This window comes from Andrena cerasifolii, chromosome 4 (genome assembly GCF_050908995.1).
Source record: "Andrena cerasifolii isolate SP2316 chromosome 4, iyAndCera1_principal, whole genome shotgun sequence".
In the NCBI taxonomy this organism is placed as follows: domain Eukaryota; kingdom Metazoa; phylum Arthropoda; class Insecta; order Hymenoptera; family Andrenidae; genus Andrena; species Andrena cerasifolii.
In genome coordinates, this window is record NC_135121.1 from 8,155,626 (window position 1) to 8,175,436 (window position 19,811).

General features: G+C 48.0%; 2 protein-coding genes across 16 annotated transcripts in view; one reads left to right on the forward strand and one right to left on the reverse strand.

Annotated features, from left to right (window-relative positions):
* Positions 1-12,001, reverse strand: part of Ppn (proteoglycan-like sulfated glycoprotein papilin) — a 112,576-nt gene extending 100,575 nt beyond the window's left edge. For 14 of the 15 annotated variants that reach the window (XM_076811442.1, XM_076811434.1, XM_076811445.1 and 11 more), the window contains exon 1: positions 9,711-9,839. In XM_076811442.1, coding sequence (XP_076667557.1) covers positions 9,711-9,733 — 23 coding nt within the window. In that variant the 5' untranslated portion in view covers positions 9,734-9,839. Of the gene's footprint in view, positions 1-9,710; positions 9,840-11,815 lie in introns of those variants that run through there. The other variant, XM_076811433.1, reaches the window with a different exon arrangement.
* Positions 12,002-15,292: 3,291 nt separating this feature from the next.
* Positions 15,293-19,563, forward strand: Rsph4a (Radial spoke head protein 4a). The gene is made up of 12 exons (XM_076809663.1): positions 15,293-15,710; positions 16,241-16,430; positions 16,542-16,741; positions 16,849-16,936; positions 17,032-17,283; positions 17,615-17,737; positions 17,820-17,973; positions 18,163-18,308; positions 18,399-18,628; positions 18,866-19,056; positions 19,146-19,246; positions 19,317-19,563. Exons 1-11 carry the CDS (start codon positions 15,592-15,594, stop codon positions 19,202-19,204), a joined length of 1,752 nt encoding a protein of 583 aa, XP_076665778.1. The 5' UTR covers positions 15,293-15,591; the 3' UTR covers positions 19,205-19,246; positions 19,317-19,563.
* Positions 19,564-19,811: the final 248 nt, after the last annotated feature.

Here is a 19,811-nt window from a genome sequence, read left to right on the forward strand (position 1 = left end):
CGAAAAACTGATCACCTAGGGCGGCGAAAATCGTTTCAACGTGATCCGTCGAATCTGCGACCGCTCAGGGCTTCGAGTTCCGTTCGAGCACTGGGTGTCCTGCGGTTTTTCGACCGCAAAACGAGAAGAACATCGCCCGCGCGGTGCCGCAAATCGCTCCAAACTGTCTGCTCTGTTATTAGTGCGCGAGCGGGCTGGTTCGCGACGATAAAAAGGGAACAGGAGAAAAAGAGAGAGAGAGAGAGAGAAAAAATAAAATCCGCGCGTCTCGGCACATTCGACGCTCGTTATCCGTCACGCAGACGCGTCTCGACGCTCGAAGCGCTCGACCCCCGCCTCGTTGTCCGGCGACGATAATAATTTTTGAGCGACAGTTATGACTGACGGGACGCACGCCGCGCCCATGATGGAAAAAGCGATTCGAGACAATGGGCCATGGCAGCTGCACGCGCTTTTATGGCGAAGGTGAATTCTCGATTTGCCAGTACAGAGTGTAAACCGGTGTCAGGGATAAATCTGCGCACCTGGATCCATGGCGATCGTTAAGGGAAGCTGTCGCCAGGCGTTCGTCGCGATCACTAAATTCGAGGTCAGATTTGTATCTCTTACTGAAAAATAAGGAGCAATATGAACAGAGAACACCGGCAGTCAACGCTGTTTCCCATTTCTGAATCCCTCGACTTCCCGGATCAGCCGTGGCATCGCGCAGGGGAAAGAAAGGGAAGGTTTCCTCGGACCGCGCTCTTCTACGGGCAGGAACGTCGGATCAAGGCAGCAGTAGTCGGTGGAGGAGGCAGACGACGCGAGCGCGTTTCGGCCGCCGCGACGCCAGAGCGTCGACGCGTCGCGGGAAGAACGGGGAAAGTGTGGCGAGGAGCCGAGAAAGAGGAAGCTGCCGCGCTTTTCTCGTCGCTGTGTCGCACGCCTCCGCACGACAGAGAGGCGCACCGCCGTCGGGACGAGGCAAAGAGGATCGACGAGAAAGCGGCATAGGCGTCGGCGACCGTGCGACGAGGACAGGAAGAGCGAACGGAGCAACAGAGTGCGACGAGACAGGCCTCCGCGCTACCAGGAGAACATGAGGAGCCTGGTCGCGTCGTCGCAGACGAAGGGCGTTCTATCGTTGCCGGAAAGAGGGAAAAAGACGCGGTACGAGCCGCCTGGCGGAAGAAAGAACCCTGTAAGAGCGGGAAAGAGAGCAGCGCCAGCGGTGGATGGACGAGGACGCGGGCGTTGGGACGAGCGAGACGGGCGGCCCCCGACGGTCGATTTAAAGCGGAACCGAGAAGAACTCCGGCTAGAAGCAACAGGTCCCTGCTGGGGATCGCAGGGTCACCACCCCCGCCCCTCCGCCCCTCCCGAAATGGGGATGAAACCCCCCGGAGGAATGCCGCGCTGATAGGCACACGGTACGCGCATCACGACACGTCCAACGAAATTAGCAAACATCGGAGGATGTGACGGGAATGGCTTGGCAGATTATCGCGGTTGGTCGTGATCATCGTGACACGCGCTTCAGGGGTTTACCGAGGAGCTGATGTGCCGGATGATCGGTCGACTGTTAGCCATGAGTCACTAATGCGTTTGACTGGCAATTCCTCCTTAGCAGTTGTACGGAGCAGAAGGTGTTCTAAAGATCAAATCCGTGAGAAATTCAACTCGGCTATTAGCTGAGAGTCAAGATTGTCACCCCCATTAAGGACCGTAATGCCTTGAGTAGTAACAAATGTGCTCATAGAATACTCTGAATGGTTTAAGGGTTAAGATCTGACGCGATCGTCTTCGAAATTTGTGGGTATATTGGAAAGAGTTCCTTCTACGGAAACTATTCAAATGCCTGGGAGGACAGATCATAATATACAATAAACGACTCTCGTTATATGGAAGGAAAGAAATAATCTGCAAGCTTCGTTCGGCGAAAAAGACCGTCTTCCAAATTCCAATCCTGAGAAAAAAAGTCTCGTTTCTGCCTAATGGTAATTGGAATACCAGCAACGTGGATGCGCCGAGCTCGCAGACAGACTGTCTGCCTCGCCACCACCAGTCGTGGTCGGTCGCCACGTGAATCATATTTAATGCAACAACGGCGGCGAGCATCAGAAGCGATCGTAAACCTCCCTGCCCACCGCGGTGGCCGGCACAAGGCACGGTGGATTTTTTGCTTGCCGCCAGTGGAACACGTAGAGTGTAATTCTCCACGGTCATCTGGGTGTTCGTGATCGGTAGAGCCGTGGTCCCTCGATAAACGAAGACCCAAGAGTGCTCATCCAACGACGCTCCTCGCGTTCCTTTCTCCCTCTCCTTCCCACTGTATCGATCGCCTGCAACCGAGGCTCATCCCAAATCTAAACTCTCCCCGAGTTTTCACGGTATCGCTGATATTTCTTTAAAACAAATCTACGGGGCTGACGCTTCGTCACGTTTCCACGAAACGGATCCAGTGCCTTCCAGATCAATACTGTTCACGATCCCTCTCGAAACTCGAGGTTGGAGGGCCGAAGGGTTGCAGCCTTGTCGTCGTATTTCATCGAACCTCTCGTGCAAATCTAAATAGTATGCACTGTTTACCCTTCCTGGAAGCATCACCATCCTTCCAGCTGAAGGATCACGGTGTGTATGCAGAGAAGGTTGCAGAGGGACTATTATGCACGTCGGACCTTTCCTCCCTTGCCCCCCCTTTGCCGAGCATTTTGCGAGCCCCGTAATTACCATGATCAAACAATGCAACGGCGAATCATGTGTTGGTAACGGCGGCAACGATGCGCGTACATACGTATTGCAGTTTTGTGGTGTTGCTGATATTGAGCACGCGTGGGCCTAAGGGTTCGACGAGACATCCCACAGTCGACCACCGTTGAGGCCTCGGATTCATTGTAGTCGCACCGATGCTCTTTGAGCAGAGAATTCTAACGCAGAAACGGACGTGGGGGATGGATGACGAGAAACATCTCGCTGGCACATGTGAGGATGGAAAATCCTCACCAGCTGTGATCACTCGCGTCGTATATGCAGTTTGACCATTTCAAGCGGGGAGTGTTCTACACGTTCAGAAACATAGGAATATTCGAAGTTCGATCGATCGCTTTGTTTAGCGTGCTACGTTGGCCACTGTCTAATGTCAATTGCTATAAACACCGCAAGAGATTTTAATCAACATTGCGAATTAAACGGCGCACATTCGCGAGTACATTGACTCCGTTACCCATGGAGAATGATGCAATTACTTTCAACGATCATCCGGTCAAATGTTCCAGGAATTAATTACCGCCCTCTTCAGGTTTGACATTGAAAGAACGGAGGGCTAGAAGCTGACCAGCCCTGCAGTTTAAAAAAAACAATTCCCCGTCGTGAAGGAGGTGGGGAGGTGTAGAAACGCATTACCCACTGACAAACCTTTCCTTACAGAACACCCAATGTCTCCTCTTGAAAAATTAAGTCACAGCCTCGGGATCTCAAGTTTCAAAGGACCCTGCGACCAAGGTTCGCACTATCGTGCCCATAAACTTCTGATCCAACAGCGAAAGCTCCCACAAGTGGAGACCTAACGAGACAGAAAGGGCACCCTCGCACCGTTGCCATCCTCCTCCGCTCCGCCTTATCGGCTTCACGTCACTTCGTATAAACCAGACAAAATATTTACGCGTGAAGTCAGCCTCGAACTTTTCCAGACGACATCCCCCGAAAGACACGAACCAGTTGCCGCCAGCTCTACGACCTGTCTCGCGAACGTGCGAACGCACGGAATCGAATGGAAGGTCGACGAGCAAGAGAGGTGGAGAAGAAAAAAGAAGCGAGCGATGCCGCAACCCTTGACAAGGGGGCAAGAACCAGACGAGCGCAATCGAAAGAGCCATTGTTCGAAGGAATTGGGGACAGGATATTACTCGTTAGTTGTGATTCGAACATTCTATTACGACATTGTTTCTCCCCAGCCTTCCTGCTAGTCCAGTCTGAATTGAAATATTAAAATGCACTGCGAGCTAACGAGCAACCTCGCAGTCCCGAAATTATAGTAATCGCGACGGTACACCGTGGACATTTATCGAGAAGTGTCAACGAAAACTAATCATTCTCGCGATCCACAGATCTTCCAGGTGGAAACGGACTCAATGAAGGAGGATGGAAAGAGCTATTGGCATTTCTGCTTTTCATGTATACGAGTTGTTGTTAGACTGTACGCTAGGGGAGTATTAAATAAAATTCCATTGGAGAATAGTGTTTGAAACTCCTAGATTAATTTCCGTCAGATTCCTCAAGTTCTCCAGTAAATTGTACATACCCCCGAAGTTCGTTCTTTCCAGAATTGATACATCCACAGGATTAATGTTACAGGCGTCTCCGTAAACATTCAAGGGCACGCTAAAATACCACAGGGCAATCCCGTTTTCCCACAACCCATATCAATCCAGTTCTATAAATAATGGAGCTCGGTCCATCGAGTTCATAAATAATGGAATCTTACTCGGGGTACCTATTGCCACTGACAAGAATTGACTGCCCGGCTACTGCCTTTGAGAATTCGAGGATGCAACCAAGGCCTGGTATTATTCCACGTGGAACAGTAACACAGATCCTGCTGGACGCACCCTCTTGTATGTATTTTTCATGGACGGATACGTGCGTCCCCAATTTATTTACTCTAAGCTCCTACCTAAATCTAATTCACCTTCTGGAAAGAATAGCGCGGGGTGCGGTGCAATTCTGGCATCCCAACTCCACCGAATCTGTCTGTGAATTTCTATCAGACATTCTCAAAGCGTTGGAAAGCTTGGTTCACAGCATAACAAAACCATGCAAATTAATTCGCCGCGTAACGGCCAACAATTTCGAGGGAAAAACAGTGAGCGTTGTGCATGAAAGCACAGCGATTCCCTGTTCCGCAAATTGCGTAGGCAAACGATCGAGGCAGATTGTCGAAACGTTACCTCAACGAGTATTGATCATCGAGTGATTCGATACATTAACCCTGGAGGGTTACCAATATTTATCGCGTCACGAGGATATATCAACGAGAGATCTAGAATTACCTAGGACTCAGGAGAAGGTCACGAAGAATATGGTAGAAGACAGTGTGGGATTATCATTTCGAATATTCGATCCTGCTCGTACTAGGTCCATCTGTTTATCCAAATCATGGTTGAAAAATGCAGCTGCCGTTTACGCAGAACAATTTCGTCGATTGAATTCTCACTGGCGATCGTTTATTAATCCCAGCCAGTGCGCGGTCGCGGGGCTCCAGAGGCGAGACGACGGTATTCCCAGGGCGCCGAAATTTAGAGTCACTCGGCGGCCCTTTCCGACGACGCCTGGAAAGGTCGTGTCCTGGAAAGTCCGGAAACTAACGCGCTCGAGCCCTTTTCGGCTGACCTTTCTCTTCTTCGGGCGAGGACACCGTAGCGCACATGTGAGAGAGGCGGCCGAAAGTTTACCGTCCACCGTTGACCTGGCCTTCCGAATTATTCAGGAAGAACCCGACCCCTGGGCCACGCCCGACCCGCAGAGATATCGGAGTTGTTCCGTGAACAGCGGAAGTTCGGGCTCGAACTACCGAAACGCGTGTTACTTAATTCACGAAACTGCGCTTTGTCGCTCGCGCCTCTCGCCCTCTCACGAATTCGGTCACCCTTCGATGCATCCCCTGATTGGATTAGGCTTCGAGAAGCTCTTCTGCGCGGGGATAAATATGTATCCTCGATTTGGTTATGCGAGAGAATAGATTCGGTGAGTCATTAATTCATCGACGTCTCAGTTAACAGCATCCGATAAGAGCTTGGAAGCTGCGAGCTTGTAATTTCATACGTGATATGCGCCTGCAGCAAGTGCTACTGTGAACTCTTTATCAATTTTCATAAATTTCTCGGTAGCATTAATCGAGCCACCACCCTTGCATACTTTCGTCGACCCTCGCAACTGTCTAGTCATTCCATCAAGAGTTTACGAGGCAAGATGAATTATGGTAATGCACTTCACGCTCGTTTCGCGTACAATGCACGCAGAATATAGGTGGCAATTAAAGGCAGTGCACACGTGACCGCTGAAGGGACGTTTAGTCGGCTGCATCAAAGAAACACGCAGTCCCTGTTATTAATTCCCGCTAATCCCCTACACTTTGAAAACGGTTCTCAATCAGTTAGCAGTTTGTGCCGTTGAAACTGCAACCGTTACATCTCGCAGCAGCTTCACGGTTCTCTTGTGAAAGCCCGCCTTCTCAAAAGGGGCTTCATCCATATAAAAACCGACTTTATTCTCCTCGACTCTGGACCAAAGCGTTTCGCTACTATTTCGATACCGGCGCTGTGCCTCTCTAGCCAAGCTCGCCGCACGCGGAAAGCTCGCCGCAGCAAACAGCCGGGCAACGATAAATAAACCACAATACTTTCGAGCGTTTCGGGAGTAACGCGCAGAACGAAGCCGCGCAGGGGCTGCTCCATCGCGTATTAACTTATGGAACCGAAATAACAGCCTTCGCCCGGGGGGAGCCGAAATAACCCACGAAACACGGGATTGTCAGCGGCGGCGTGCGAGACCGGTTGCCTCGAAGAGCTCTCTTCCCAACATGGGAATTCCGGTGGTCGACGCGTATTCGCGGGCGTACATTCGTTCCGCAAGGAGCGGACGTTATTTATTTCAATGGACGTTCAACCCTCTCCCGGACACCCTGTACGCGAGGAAAGAAATCGTCGCTCCGCGTGGGATCCAGCAGGAAGCGGAACTGTGGAGGTCTCTGTCGGTTTGAGGGGCGATTAACCTTGGCAGACACGCTTCTTCCAATGGAAGCGCGGCCTCGGCTAATCGTTTTAAGTGGCTCCGAAGCGGTTCGGTTATCAAGGGGCTCTCTCAGACCTGCTCGTCCTCGTTTGCGTTCAATCTATCGCTTGATACTCGAATGCAAGCGCATCCACGTTAAGATGGAGTATTTACGATAAAATATCGACGATGAAAGGTGCAAAGTGTTAAGTACAGCGGAAACCGCTGCATGGTCCCATCCTGAGTCAAGAATCTTTCAAGACGCTGCCTAATGTTTCAGTGAACCTACGGTTGCACAGTCGTTCATCCGCCCTTAATGGATCCTCTGTTTAAACGCGAAAGGGCACAAGACATCGTGGCTCGAATGATTCGACTTATCGTCGTAATCCTTCTATCGCCAGTTACCGTATCGCTGAACAATACAGTGAGCCGAAGCAACATCCACCGGCGATTCGAGCGAGCCTAGTGAAGCCCCACGGATCCACTTTCCAGCCGCTCACACGATAAGGCACGTGGAATTAATCGCATCTCCTGTCGCGCCCTTCCTTCTTTCCCCGTTTCTTTTTTTTTTTTATCCCCCTTTCTGGCGCGTTGTCCGCAAGCTCGACGGTTAATCTCGCGTGCTCGCCGCAAGCGCGACCCGGTCTGAATTTAAAATCTGACGCATTACACGCGTAGCCGGTGGTGTACACTAGTCGGAAGGACGACATCTACATAGAGGGGCAGGAATTAGCATAAGCCATTGTCCTGCCAGCCAGACGGCCGCGAGGAATGGCTATCCGAAAGCTCGCTACAATAACCCTTTATAAACCGCAGGTGGAGTACTGTTATAACCGTAAATCGGATGAAAACCTGTCGCGCGATTTCGTGATTCTATTCGGCCCGCTCCTGAAATTACGACTCCCCTTCCCCAATTAAACGATTATTATCGGTGGCCAGATATTGCCGGTTCTCAATTACAACCCAGGGATTCTGCCGATAATACGTTCTAAGCACGATAATCGTTTTCCCCCCGACGAAAATTCATTTAAACAATTCACGTGATTGCGCGCCGCGTTGGCGGCTGTTGGAAGATCGGCGTGCATCTTTTTGAATAAATTTTCAGCAGATTCCAGGGGCAGTGCGATTCTTCTACCTATGTGACCCTTCCCAGTCGCTACGTCCACCGGTAGGTTCGGAATAAATTATTGTTTACGTTGTGCGAGAAGATTTTAAGAAATCGTCGCAGAGTGAAGTCAATTGACACGACCAAAAATAGATATTTAATCAGTCCTGGTAAGGGGCTTATCATGCTCGAGGCACGAGTACGCTCCAGAACTTTTACTTTCGCGATACGTGTATCAATGGAGAACTCGTACCGGGAAAGAACGGGTCAAGTGGTCAGATTTCTGAAGTTTCTCGGGAAACATCACGCTCGAGGAAAGAGAGGATACAAATTCCGCTTCGAAGCAGCGCGATTTCCTCTGCAGGGTATACGGAAGTTCGGTTTCTACTTAACCGCCCGTCGCCCACGGCCTTCGATACGAGGAAAAAGCGCAAATAGAAGATTTCTGTGACGGTTTCGTAAGGCTGTGACAGGAGTTTCGGCCGATGTAAGAATGATTCACGAAACGCGAAAGGGAAAGCGATGGGCGGGTGTTTTTTCATCGTATCTAAGGACCAATGGCTCCAGCTCGCGGTCTCGTCGTTTAATTAGAAGCGACGAGGGATTTTGCGTTGAGAAAAAGAATCGGCCGCGGCGGGCACATGACGCAACACGAGGAACAGGCCCGAGTGTTTTGACAAATGACGAGCGCGCAGCTTGGGGGAGAGAAGCGCACACATGTCTCCTTCGTGGTCCGAGCAGCCTCGAGAAACTCGCCAGAGGGTCCACCCTCTCTCGCGGCACATGCGAATTGTGTGTCAGAAGGATCGTAAAAATCCGAGAGCCGCAGGGACCGCCGGGATTTTTCTGTGAATTTTCACACGGGGAGGTCCCGAAACGGGCTCGGCGCCGTTCGATTAAATTTCAGACGGCGGAAACACGTGAACCTACTTTGCCACCTCTAATTCGTGGCTCGTTTAACGGAAAACTGTGGGGGAAGAATTGCTTCTAATTCGTTGATACCGACGTCCCTTAAACGACAATGCTCTGGCTTCCTGGGTTTCTTAGAATTATGCCGCTTGAATCAGAGAATTCGAAGAATGCTTCTTTGGAGTATTACATCTACTCCAAAAGTGAAGGTGACGTTTTTAGGTCACTTTGGGGAATGAATTCCGAGGAGACGACGGAATAATGTGTAATTAATTAACGTAATTCGAATGCAGATAATACTATTCCTACTGTTTCTAGAGTTCATACTCAGGCATGTGCATACTGTGAACCTGATACGAATTTCTTCACTCCTATCGCGGACTATCGCTACAGTAGTAATTTCATATCACGTTGCTTGATTCTAGGAGGCGAAGTTCACACCATCCGAGCAACTGAATCTTTTCGAATCCACTGAAAGAAGCACCGCCACTAGCGGAGCGCGACGAAAGTCAAACGACCGGCGAAAGAAGCAGGCAAAAGCAATCCCGACAGCCGCGGCTTCGTAATTATGACACAATTGTACACGCCGCGCGTATATGGCGTAACGCAGTCGGATAAGCGAAGTAATGAGGGCGATAAAAGTGCGCCGGGCGTCTATTTTTAGAGTTATTTTACCAGTTTCGTCATTAAAGAACATCGAGCAGCTACTCTATGGGAGGCCTAACCGAAATCCTCGATGGGGGCTAGTAAAGCACAATTTAAATGCGATCAAGAGGTCGATGTAAAAATAAAAATGAAGAGACACGGCGAGAAACGATCGACGCAGATTAAAATAAATGAAATATACAAAACAGGCACCTATATTGTTAGAGTTACAAAGCGAAGCTTCCAAAAATTTGTTTCCTTGATATTTCCGGATAGAATGAGCGAAATAATGTTTTACACTAACCACGTGCTCCTGGTGGCCGTCATTCTCACTGAGGATGACCCCGGGCCGGACGCTGAAACGGGAAAACCCCTCTTGGCACTGGTATGAGAGTCGAAGGAACGACAAACGCGCACCACCTTCGCGGTCGGGAGTCGGCCACTGACTGAACGTGACTCTGATTCTCTGGAACCGGGAGGAGGCTGCGTCGACCGGTCAGGGACCACGAGCCTGCGGCCTTCTGACACTCAAGTCACCGTCAATTTCTCCCCCTCTCTCTCTCTCTCTCTCTTTCTTTCTCTCGCCGTACCGTTTCGGTGACAATCCTTTTTCTTTATAAACACACGACCTGCCACGCAGGAGCTTTGATTTCCTTCACCGGTTTGCCTTCTTTCCCTTTGGTACCGACAGTAAGGGGTGGTGGTATCGATGTTTAGGTATTAGCGATAACATTGTACTATATCGAATCTCGGAATTCGTTTCGGAGTAGCAAGGGTTGTTGAACTTTTTCAGTCTTCTTCCTCGTAACAGATTTAATTTCCTACTTTTGGCGAATCCGTGGATCATGGTTGCTGACTGAGAAGCTCAATTTTTCAATGCTAGTGGCTTGCACGAATTATTAATTGACATTAATTAATTACAGAGCGCGGCTACGATTTTCCTAGACACTAGGGGCCACGTAACAGTTGACACGCGTCGTGGGTTGCAAGAGTCATGAATTCAAGAGACTCGTTCCTTCCTTCGTTCGTTCAACCACCGGCATTCAGAAATTCGGTTACTGCACCTCTTTGCCTCAAGCTGTGCACTATTCGTATCACAAAATATTATGCTTACAGAAGACGTCACTCGAGACGCTCGAGCGAGCAACCAAACAGTACCTCCACTTTACAAAGGCGCTATTGAAGAACTAATACCCTTGTTCTCGAACCAGAAAACAAATTAGTCTCTCTTCCAAAACGATACGAAGCCTCGCTCTAAAGTGTCGATAAAGTTTTTTAACATTGCAAACTATTTCAGAATGGAGCACGGTTTTCTAAAAATTCCTAGACTCTTTTGTAGGTAACCCAATCGATGAGGCCTCGTAAGAACGATTTATCCCAGAATCATCAACTTCCGGAGCAGCCGCGACGCTTTCTGACCCACTGTGCATCGCGACGCGCGCGTCCAAGGACGCGACCAGGCCTGGAGACCAGTGGCTCCTGAAAATTCATTCACCCGCTCGCGGGACATCTTAATGAAAAGTGAGCCGGCGATTTACGGCTCGATCGGTCGGTGCGCGCCGCGTGGAAACGGCCGATGAATAATGTAAAGCGTGCTCCGCGGATGGCCCCTTAATAGTAACGAGCAACATTACTCCTCGCGACGGAGTACACGAGCGACGATCGGCGACGAAAAAACGAGAGAAGGGCGAGGGGTGGCACACAACGAAAGAGTCGCCCGTGGAACGGTTAATTAAATCTCGAAGGGCGCTTATTGCGTTACCAGCGCTCGTTTGCGTGCACCGCGGACCACCCTCTCGCGTTCTTCGCCCGACCTTTTCTCGATTACGGGGGGAGGGGCGGGGAGGAAAGTTGGAGCGCGCCTCGAACTCCCTGGACACGGTTCGTGGGATCTCGAAGCGGCGGCTGGAAGTTTTAACGATAAGATTTAATAGCGACGGGGGTCGAGAACTCTCGGGGACCGACGGTAAATCGTTTTAACAACTATGAACACCGACGAATTGTTCCTTGTGATTCTTTCCTCTCCGCCGTTCTTTTCCCCTTGCCTCCCGACAGGGTAGTTCGGAGTTGCCCACAGCTCGAGGCCTTTCAAGAAGAACTCGATTCTGTGTTTCCTCGTGTCTACTTAGTTTCTTTTGTTTGTGACGAAGCGATTGTTCGGCCACTTCCATCGACACGAGTTACCACTTAGTCGCTGATGCTTATTAGTTTCCAACGATCGCGACGGAAAGCGACAGTTCCACGCGGTCCACGTGGTCCCGAATAAATTCCCTACCCGTGAAATATCCTCCCGAAGGGGTTAACGAGGTGTTTACGACCAACGAACGTCACGGTCCAGCTCGTCGGCTGCGGGCGGGTTCGGCGATAATTCGCGAATAAAAGAGAAGGAATTGATCGTTTATGACTAACCGTGTGTATCGACGGGGCATGATGGCGGCTGACAACCCCCCGGTCCAGCGGGAATCCTCGATGGTTGGCGGGAATCCTCGTTTGTCTCGTGATTCACGGAAACAAAAAAAAAATGTGCTCGACGAAACGACACTGGCTGGAGAGGTCCTCGCGAAAGGACGCGCGCGTGCAACTCACGAGAGAAAACTGACCGAAAGGAGCGCGGAACACGAAGAGAGAACCGACCTCCGATACGCGAGCTGCTTTCGGTCGCCGAGCGGAGAAGAGGGAGAAGGAGGAGGGGGAGAGGCTGAGGAAGAGAGACGGGGCAGAACGGTAGGCGGCAGAAGGCTGAAGAGGAAAGAGGGCCGGGTAGCGGCGAGAGGGTGGAGAACCGAAAGAGAAGAGCGAGAACAGGGAGAATGGAAGGGACAGGGAGGTGGTGGGGACTTCTTACTCATTCATACTAAAACGCCCCCGCAAATTGCATGCGCCGTCTACGCTGTTCCTCTTCTACGCTCGAATTGCGACCAATGCCGCTTGATTAACGAATCTGCCGTACTCGATTTGATCCTGGCCATTCCGTTGACGCGGAGCAACGCGATGCGATTCGCGGGAATTTTAATCGCGAGGCTCGTCGCACAAATCCTCGTTAATGAATACTAAAGGCGCAACGCGCACTAATTTACAGCGAAGAGCCTCGGGAAATTAACGGAAGCCAGTCAAACGAGCTTCTGGTTTAAACGATGGGAATATAAAGTACAGAACAGTGAGAGGCGCGTACTCGCAACGCCCATCGTCGTGCTGTTAGGCGAAAATTCCGTTGCGCGGTGACGCGTCGACGATGTCTCCGAAAATCGGGTGGACCCGATTAGCGGACGACCGTTAACCCCCGCTTGATAATTGACGCGCGGTGCGGTCGTATGAACAATACGCGTCAAATGCGCGACTCGATTTCGACAGGCCAGATAATGGGGTCTAGGCAGAGCGGGGAACGCGTGCGATCCGCTTCGTCGCGTACCTTTTATTAATCGCTGTTCCGTTCCGTTAATTGCACCTCATTACCGAATCGGAGCGATCGGGACAATCGCAATAACGTCGAGTACAGCTGCGACACCAATGACTCTGTCTAGCCGCGGACGTATTAGAGTTAACGCTAACGAATCATTATCAACAGATATCGATATTGGGATGATAAAACGCTGTAGTATTGATGTAGTCGAGTGTTGGCGCGTTAGTGCATGGATGCATCTGTGCGTCGGTGCATTGGTCCAACAATGTATTCATGCCTCAATAAATTGGTGTATCAGTGCATTGAAGCATCTGTGCTTTGCTGCATGGGTATGTTAGTACATTTGTGCTCTGATGCACTCGCGCGTCGTTGCATCTGTGCATTCGCGTATACAGTGACTCGCATTAATATTCGGACACTTTTTAAAATCGCATAACTTTTTTAGAATTGCTCCAAACGACTTCAGTTTTTTTCAGAAGCTAGAAGGATTAGTTTGCTAAATGACGTATTTGGTCGTTTTGGAAAAAAATGTATTTGGTCGGAATAGCGAAAAGAATAGTAAAGGTCGATTTTTAAACTTTTTTTTTGTGGGCTTGTAATGAAAATTAAAAAAAACCGTTTGTAGATTGCAATAAGTTGTATACCTGCCTAAAATTTTATCAAAATCGGTTAATGTTACTTCGAGCTACATACGTTTAAAGATCGCAGAATAAGGTCGAGAATCGCGAAAATTTCCGAAATCAGCGAAAAAAGTTTAAAAATCGACCTTTACTATTCTTTTCGCTATTCCAACCAAATACAATTTTTTTCAAAACGACGAAACGCGTCAGTTAGCAAACTAATCCTTCTAGCTTCTAAAAAAAACTCAAGTTGTTTGGACCAATTCTAAAAGAGTTATGCGATTTTAAAAAGTGTCCGAATATTAATGCGAGTCACTGTAGGCGTATAAATAGGGTCGCGTTAAAAACACCACTTCGTGTAATTTCATCTATTCTCAATTGACGATAGCATTCGGAACTCCAGCAATTATTATAAATGTCCAGTCGATAACCGCTAGCAGCACCTCTGTATCGTTAATCGGTTATGTCTTTGTTGCCGTCGATGTTGCCAGCTGTTATATGATCGCGGAATTGCAGAGACCTGGATTATGAGATGCGGCTAGGTGGATTTCGAATCGTTGATGACATCGCCCAATGACAAATCACGTCGCGCACGCGACTAACTGATAGCTGTACCAATTTATGTAATCCCCGAAATCCCAAAACCACCGATGGCCAATTCGTATTAACAATAAGTGCTTGCGCGATCGCGATCACTTAATTGGTGCAGCCACTGTAATACAATTGTCAGAGTGTTACAAAAACTGAAGCAATCTCTCATAATAACACATATAAACATTTGGGTAAATGCAAGTTGTCATTCCTATTTGGGCAGTGTATTTATAAATAAAAAAAAAATAGAACAGAACGAAATTAAATGCCACTGCTGGATTTTAGGCACGATAAATCTATTTTCGAATGGTAGTCTTTTAACATTGTAACCCAAAAACTTTAGAACTATTAATGTCACGAAAATTTATATCACTTCTCCATCTCGTATCTCAATCTTCATTCCGCGCAACAAACTTACAAATGTTTAGAACCATGATGTCGTAAGGGGACCTAGTTCGTATATACATCGAAAGAGTAATCGGTCGTGTCCAAATAAACAAACATATCTGAAAAGGAATCTCTAAACAAACTAAACCTTGTCCGTCTATTTCGTGGAAGCAGTGAAACGTTGTATTTATTTAAATAGCCCGTAGATATTTTCAGTGAAGTGTTCTCTTCGAGTTCAACGTTCCTAAGTAGCTCAGTCGAAAAATCCAACATCCTTCCGCGGCAACCAATTTCCAACCCCTTTTTTTTAAAACCATTTCTCCCATTTTTCTAACTTCGCGAATATATCATCTCTCGTGGCTACGATAGCCAAAAGAAATGTCTTCTGGAAACGCTAAATCGGGCTGCTCGGTCGCTTATCGGCCCGGTAGGTCACTTTTTCCAAAGGAAGGACACGTGTCCTGTTGCGCAGCGAAAGGGGTGGGCGTCAAAGGAAGCAGCTAGTGACCTCGAGAGGCATCGTTTCTATTTAGGACACTCGATAGACGATAACCATGCTCCAGGATGTGGCCTGATAGAAAGCGGCGCGTGCGATTTAATTCCATTGAGATAGACGACCATTCATGCGCACGACACAGTCCATTCTTGCCTCTTTCAGAGGAACGACGCGAGGGGTAATTCGGATTTTCCTTTTCCCGGGTAACTATTTTCGATCTCCCGACTCGCAAAGCACCGGCTCCGATCGCGGCTCGAATCAAAGTCAGCTAGAAAAGTTCCTATCTCCGTTGCAAATATACTCTCGGCGCTCCAGGAAGCAGGAATCACCGAGACATCATCAGAGGACCCTTATCGCCGGGTTTAATTAATTTCGAGTTGATTAGGGGCGAATTTTCGGTTCGTTAATGTAATTGGGTCATTAGATAACACTTTCGTTACGCGGTGGCTGCCTTCGAAGTGGCACCGTAAAGGATGAACGGCGCCGGCGCTGATTGTACATGCGAAATAAGAGAGAATCGGGATCGTCTGGCCGACTGCCGTGCGATAGGCGTTATAAAACGATGACAGCTCGCTGTACTGGTTATGTAGGGCTCGTAATAAAAATTGGAAATTCGTTTGCGGGACCCGTTAAGTTTTGCTCGCCAAGAGGAGTCTTCGAGTAGCGTCGACAAGAATAGGCGGGCATTAAAATGGATTGCAGCTATAGTATCCAAGAAGTACCGCCCGACGATTATCCCTGCGTCGAGCACGATATACGACGTGCTAAAAAGTTCTTACAGAAACATAGTCCAGAATCAGGTGATAGCTTGTAAGTTCGTGAAATTGTAAAATAGCCAAGGATCCGAAAATAATCGACAGATAATTCAGTGAAGAAGCGTTCTCCAACTAGAGTAGTGATTTGGATACGTAACTGTCAATAGACGCGTAGATTACAGAAAGTATTCGCCTGCTCGGTTCTTGAGAAATTGGTCATCGACCATATTTCCAAAGAGGTTCACCCGTCGACGCTTCGAAACACCTCGCGATCCAGAAAATCATTTGCAGTAACTTCGAGGCATCGTTAACGGTGCTATCGGAGCAGAAATATTTCCTATGCAACCAATCTTCTACTCGGATACCCGATTTAATTAGATCCGGAGGGAAGGCAAACGTGGGCAACTAAATACGGAAAAAAGTGCTCAAAGTTGTGTCTGCTACGTTAACCTTTTGTGTATAACAATGCGGCAACGTGAAACGAATTAATTATTCGCTTCTGCCTTGTGAAATACCGATTGAAACATCAACGTGAGCTCCTCGATGCACCCAGTGAAATTTGCAGAATTCCGTTTGATATTATAGATACGATCACTTGACCGAGGTGTTGGCCAAGATACTCGCGGAGAGGCCAAGAAACGCGGTAGATATTTTCGAAGAGTACAGCAGGAGGGTGAAGGAAGAGAGGTTCAGGACTCAAAGTAATCATCTTCGAGACGCGCACGTTGGTCCAGCGCAATACGAACACGCTAGGAAGTTAATTAAACTGTTCAAGGTACGAACAGGAAGCAATCAACGATTAAAATGGGATCTGTGATTTAGCTGGCCCGTAAGAAATGTATTTTTCCGCCGTTTTATTTGCTCCTCTGTTGGAGTTTGGTCGTAGAACGTTCAGCAGATCGATGATGGCGAACAAGAGAACTTGGACGAGGAAGAGGGTGGCGAGGAGAAGAAGAAGAAGCCGAATATGTTGGACCTTTTGTTTTACTTCGAGCAGACCGACGTAGGATTGCCGCGTAGCGAAATGGTGTTGTTGAATTTATCTATACGAAAACTCATGGCTGAAGCACCTATAGAGAACGTTAGGTGATATAACCCGAACTGAGTTGACGTACACTTCGAAGTTTACATTAGTAGGATGTAGAGTTTAACTTTGCGGAATGACGAGCCTCGCAATCCTCTTTACACCAAAGATTCTGGGGCAAAATCCTTGGAAACCCGAAGAATTATTACGTAGTAGAAGCTGATCTGGAAACGGAAGAACTGAACAGAAGATTGGAGGTACGAAATTCGATTCTCTATCCCTATTTTGTAAGGACTGCGAAGAATTTGGATTCACAAGCACAAGTGGGTGTTGTTAATTGATCTACGCGCAGAAATTAGCGGAAGAGGAGGAAAGAAAGCGCCAAGAGGAACTAGCGCAAGCGGAAAAAGCTGCGGCTGTCACTGCAGAAGCTACTGAGACCGTAGCAAAGGGAACAACAGAAGAGGCAGCCGAGGAAACAGAAACGGCCCACGAAAAAGAGGAAGAAGGTTTGAAACTCGTTTTTCCACCCCTACCTACCCATTCGTGGAAACCACCACCGGAAATACCCGCAGAAAGAATCGGAAGTGGAGTGAACGTCAAGGTATAATTGCATTGAAACCTCCTAATTTATATTTCGATGACAGATCAACAGCTGAGACTGTTGAGAAATCATAAAATTCATCAGACTGCGAACTGCAGTGAAACTGAGGTTTAGATTTGTTATGGAATCGAATTGCGACAGGGGTGCGTTATCAATAATACCACTGTAAATCATAAATTAGTCAATTAAGCGCAGAATCATAATTAAACGCGGCGAGAACATCATAGCAGGCCTGTGCTTCAAAATGTAAAGTCATGCAGTGTCAGACTGTTATGGGATGCAAAACACGAAGCATATTTTTCGCGATTCTCGAGGGTAGACTTTGTTCCAGGTGTACTTTGTATGCAACGAGCCCGGCTTGGACCAGTGGATCGAACTTCCACCAGCAACACCGCAGCAGATACTAATTGCACGACAGATTGTTCGTTACTGCACAGGCAATTTGGGAGCACCGGTACGTTGCCGTGATACCGTTCGGGCTTGAATTTCACGGTAATGCCTCGCGAAAAAAAAAAAACGAGCCGCTTTCCTCGCAGGTTCACACTTTCCCACCGTTCCCTGGCACGGAAAAGAATTATCTACGAGCGCAAATCGCCAGGATTAGCGCGGCCACCCTGATCTCGCCGATTGGCTTTTTCACTTTCGGTGGCGAGGACGAAGAGGAGGAGTTAGAAGAGGAGCCAGAAGAAGGTGACATTTCGTGGCACTTTATCGCGATTGTTCAAGATAAATCTCTAATTGTTAATTCTGAATTCGTGAGAACACTTCTAAAATCATTTGAAAATCAGCCTCTAAAATGGTTGCATCGCCTACTCAACTGATCACGAAATCGTAGTATCGTTCAGTTTTAAGTTACATGTACGTTGGTTGCACGCACAGGTGGGGCGTTATCAGAGAATCCACATTATGACCCTTTGCCTATAAAGGATTTGGTGGACTCCTCTATGTCGAACTGGTGTCATCATGCACCCTATATATTGAAACAAGGTCGCACCGTTTGGTGGGATCCAGGAAGAATGGGCGAAGTTAGTTAAAAGAATGTTAAGAAGAAAAAGTACATTTCGTGCGCGACTAAAAGTAAATGCTATTCTAAGAATATGCTGTCGCGAGTTTAGGAAGAATTAGGAGAGGAAGAAGAAGTGGAGGACGAAGAGGAAGAAGTGGAAGCCACCCAAGTTCAGAGGGAGATTGGACCACCCCTTTTTACTCCCTTGTCAGAGGACGCTATCGTCGATTCGATAATTGCTTGGACAGCCAGGCAATCCTCTCACGTGCAACCAGATTTGGCTGTCGCCTTGGTCAGATCGAATATTTGGCCAGGGGCGTTTGCATTCGCCAGCGGAAAGTGCGTGCACTGTGGCTCGTATTCGATAATGATTTTCCATTAACTAGACGTATCTGCGATATTTATGTGACCGCCTGTATATAAATTGGCCCGGGATATCGAAGAAACAGGACGATCACCACGGGTGGCGAATATCGTGGGGCGAGTCGAGCGGGAAAAGAGAAATGATGGCGCCGTAGAAGGAAATTAATGCGCGGGAAATTACGCTAACGTTAGTTTAATGGTGCTTCTTCGTAGGCGTTCGGCTAACGTGTATATCGGCTGGGGTTGCAAGTACATGGCGCACAACTACAGTCCGCCACCCATGCCATCTGTGCAGGATCAGTATAAAATAGGTCCAGAGATCATGGAGATTCGGGACCCGACCTTCGAACAGGAAGAAGCCTATCGAATCTCTCGTTTGCCGCCACCGCCGGTTATACCAATGGGTACAATTGATTACACGTGGATACACTGTCGACAGGAACTGTTTTTTCTTATGGAATTTAATGATGCTAAATTGCTCCGCGTATTATAGGGGAGGAAGAAGAAGAAGCCGTAGAAGAGGAGGAAGAAGAATACGACGAGGAGGACTGATCGAGGAATCTGTAGTATCGGACGAGCAAAGATCTAGATCAGGTAGTAAAATAGACAGAAACTATTTTTTCTTATAGAATTTAATGATGCTAAATTGCTCCGCGTCTTGTAGGGGAGGAAGAAGAATACGACGAGGACGAATGATCGAGGAATCTGTAGTATCGGACGAGCAAAGATCTAGATCAGTTAGTAAAATAGATCTGAGTATTTGGCTGTTGGTACTCTTGAGATTCGATCTATATTCAATTGTGTGGAAAGTAAATTGGGCGTCTATACAAGAGAGAATTCGGAAGAAACGATGAAGGAAAAGATGGGGGAAGAAGAAAGTGAATGATCAAGGCTACTGTATTATCGAAAGAGCAAGGACTTACATCTGTTAGTAAAACAGACCAGTGCACTTGGGATCTACTGTGTAGCTTATGTAGTCGTTACTTGTCTCAAGTTATAGATCGAGACTTAATTAAATATGATATTAAAATATAAGTTACTAGTATATTATAAATCTTTTAAGAGGGTTCAGAAATGTACTTATGTACTTTTACATATTTACACTAACCGCCCAGTATAAATTATTATTAACTACGATCGATAGAACTCGAGATATCGA